The sequence below is a fragment of the Myotis davidii genome, unplaced genomic scaffold (assembly GCF_000327345.1).
Source record: "Myotis davidii unplaced genomic scaffold, ASM32734v1 scaffold211, whole genome shotgun sequence".
Taxonomy (NCBI): Eukaryota; Metazoa; Chordata; class Mammalia; order Chiroptera; family Vespertilionidae; genus Myotis; species Myotis davidii.
The window spans coordinates 391,606-395,002 of NW_006282523.1; the positions used below are offsets into that span (position 1 = coordinate 391,606).

Genomic DNA, 3,397 nt, shown 5'->3' on the forward strand with positions numbered 1-3,397 from the left:
GCGGGGCTCCGCCCGGGCCCCCAGGGCCGCACACCAGCCCCCCCTCCACTTGCCAAAAATCAGGAACATTCTAGAAGCCAAGAGCAGAGAACGGGGAAGGGGGCAGCCGTCATGGAGCCGGGCAGCGCCTGGAGGAGGGAGGAGGGTGTGCACGTGGAGGGGCACGATGTTTCCACCGAAGGTCACAGGCTTTTCTGCACTGCGGGGTCCCGCCCTCCCGGGCACTGCAGCTGGACCCGTGACATGGTCTCTAAAGCGACCTCCCACGCCGGTGTCCGCGGGCCGGGCGGTAGATGCACAGCGGTCCTCACACTATCGTTTAAAGTTTGAAATCTCTCGTGGTGGGAGGAGGGGTTAGACCTTAAAAACAGGAAGAGGAGCCTGGCCCGCGTGGCTCAGGGGCTGAGCGTCCACCTAGGAACCAGGAGGTCACAGTTCGATTCCTGGTCAGGGCACAGGCCCGGGTTGTGGGCTCCATCCCCAGTGCGGGGCGTGCAGGAAGCAGCTGATTAGTGATTCTCTCTCATCATGGATGTTTCTTTCTCTCCCTTCCTCTCTGATATTATAGGTAGATAGATGATAGATAGATAGATAGATAGATAGATAGATAGATAGATGGATAGGTAGATGCATGCTCTGGCCAGTTTTTCCCAGTGTTTGGAGCATGGCCCATGGACCAGAGGGTCTGGAGTTCGATTCTAGTCAAAGGCACATACCTCAGTTAGGGGTTCAATCCTCGACCCTGGTCAGGCTGTGTGTGAGAGGCAGCCAATCCATGTGTCTCCCTCACATCAATGTTTCTCTCTCCCTCCCCCCTCCTCCCTCCCCTCCACTCTGTCTGAAAAATCAATGGAAAAAGCCTGGGTGAGAATTAAAAAGCATGCGTCCCTCTCCCAAAAGCAGCACCAACACCAAGAGCATTTGGGATAGCGACACGCACGCGCACACACACACACACACACACTCGGGCCTCCGCAGGGTGGGCGTCGGTGCCTGGCCTGGCTGACCCGCCCTCCTCGCTGCTGACCCTCCTCCTGGCCTTCCCTCCAGTGTCTGCAGGGGAACTCGGACATCAAGACCCTCCGCCCGTTCTCGGCGGTGATGACCACGCTCTGTGAGTGTAAGGACCGGGCCAGCAGGACGTTCAGCCGGTGAGCTCCCCGGCGGCCCCGAGGGAGGGAAGTCGGACCCTCTGGGTTCCTAGCGTCCCCCCGCCGGCACCTCCGAGCCAGCGCTCACCGCCGCCCTGGGTCCCAGGTTCGGAATCCAGCCGTGCCACGTCTGCCTGGGCGACCCACGCAGCCCCGTCTGCCTTCCCTGCGACCACGTGTTCTGCCTGGACTGCATCCGGCAGTGGCTCACCGCTGGGCAGATGGCCTGCCCCCTGTGCCTGACGGAGCTGCCCGACGGCTTCTCCCCCACGGTTTCCCAGGAGACGAGGTAAAACACTTGCCCGGCCCTGGCCAGTGTGGCTCAGTGGATAGAGTGTCGGCCTGCAGACCACAGGGTCCCAGGTTGGATTCTGGTCAAGGGCATGTACCTCAGTGGCAGGCTCTTTCCTGGCCCGGGGCCTGGTCAGGGCCCATGCAGGAGGCAACCCATCAAGGTGTTTCTCTCCCATGAATGTTTCTCTCTGTCCCTCCCTCTCTCTCCCACGCTCCCTAAAAATCAATGGAAAACGTTCTCGGGTGAGAATGAACAACAGGGTGTTTTCCTGTTGAGAGGCAATCATTGAAAGCCTTTCCTCCTCTGTTGCTGATACGGCACCGGCACCGGCAGTCCACTTGCCTCAGGCACGGGGTGGGGCTGCGGGGGGGATGGACCCTTCTAGTGCCTGGTGTCTCGGAATCACTGTCTCCCCAACACACACACACGCTGACGAGGGGGGTCAGTGACGTCAGGAGAAAACCCAGGAAGTCAGGTCTCCGGCAGCGTCCAGAGCGGCCGCGATGCAGGGGTTTATCCGCCCGGCGCCCGGCCTAAGGGGAGCCTGCCAGGGGGCTGCGGGCAGCGGTGGGAGTCCGGGGGTTGGTGGGGCCTCACCCGCTCGCCCCGAGGGAGGTGCACGCCCGGGCCTCTGGGGCACAGTAGGACAGTGATGGCGAACCTATGACACGCGTGTCCGAGGGGACACGCGAACTCATTTTTTTGGTTCATTTTTTTTTTCGTAAATGGCATTTAAGTATATAAAATAAATATCAAAAACATAAGTCTTTGTTTTCCTATGGTTGCAAAGATCAAAAAACTTCTCTATATGACACGGCACCAGAGTTAAGTTAGGGTTTTTCAAAACGCTGACACGCCGAGCTCACAAGGTTCGGCGTCCCTGCAGGAGGATGTTAGGTGTGTGGCCGGCTGGTCCGGACGCTCTGTCCCCGGGAAGAGCCGAGAGCACCTTTCCGGGCCGGCTCCAGTCGGTGTGAGGGGTACTCGCGTCTCTATTAATAAACAACATGCCGCCCGCATCCCTCAGGAGGTGCGAGGAGGGAACCTGGCCGTCCTCCAGCCTCTGACCGAGCTCTCCCGTCCCCAAGGGCCGCCATTGAGCAGCACGCCCGCTTCCGCCGCCGGTGCACCAGCTTCTTCGTGGACCTGGTGTCCACCCTGTGCTTCAAGGACAACTGCCCGCCGAGCAAGGACGTGGTCCAGGCGCTGCTGGCCCTGCTCTTCGTGGAGAAGAAGCTGCTCCGAGACGCGCCTCAGAGTATGCGGCTTCCTGTCACACGTGAGCAGTGAATTAACTTCCCAGCATCCTCATTCTTTTTATACTTTGATTGATTCCAGGGAGGAAGGGAGAGAGAAACATCAATGATGAGAGACAATCATTGATCAACTGCCTCCTGCACGCCCCCTACTGGGGATGGAGCCCGCAACCCGGGCCTGTGCCCTGACTGGGACTTGAACCTGGGACCCGTCAGTCCGCAGGCCAGCGCTGAAGCACTGAGCCTAACGGCCAGGGCCCGTCTGGATATTTATAACATCCTTCGTGGGCCACACACAGTTACCCATTAGCCCGCCTGTGAGCCAGGTCACGGTTCCAGTCCCAGCAGCTGATCCATGAGTCTCCTGATGGCTGATGTTTCTCTCTCCCCCTCTGAAATCAATGAAAACATTAAAAATTATCCACTTAAACAGGAGCCTGCAGTATTTGGTCAAACACTGAATTAACTCGCCCCTAGTGCCGTGGCAGGGCCAGACCGAGGGAGGCTGGACAGCCCGCTGCCGGGCGTCCGCACTGCGTGCCTCACAGCCCTCCTCCCGCCCGTCTCTCTGGCCCAGCGCCCCGTGAACACACCAAGTGCCTGTCCCCGTTTGACGACATCGTGGACAAGACGCCCGTCATCCGCTCGGTGGTCCTGAAACTGCTCCTGAAGTACAGGTCAGCAAGGCAGCCAGC

General features: G+C 59.5%; 1 protein-coding gene across 1 annotated transcript in view; it reads left to right on the forward strand.

Annotated features, from left to right (window-relative positions):
* RNF213 (ring finger protein 213) overlaps positions 1-3,397 on the forward strand; it is a 134,056-nt gene that overhangs the window by 109,821 nt on the left and 20,838 nt on the right. Inside the window, exons 45-48 of the mRNA XM_015559756.1 lie at positions 1,051-1,151; positions 1,258-1,440; positions 2,535-2,704; positions 3,280-3,379. Of these exons, the coding sequence (XP_015415242.1) occupies positions 1,051-1,151; positions 1,258-1,440; positions 2,535-2,704; positions 3,280-3,379 (554 nt within the window). The remainder of the gene's footprint in view (positions 1-1,050; positions 1,152-1,257; positions 1,441-2,534; positions 2,705-3,279; positions 3,380-3,397) is intronic.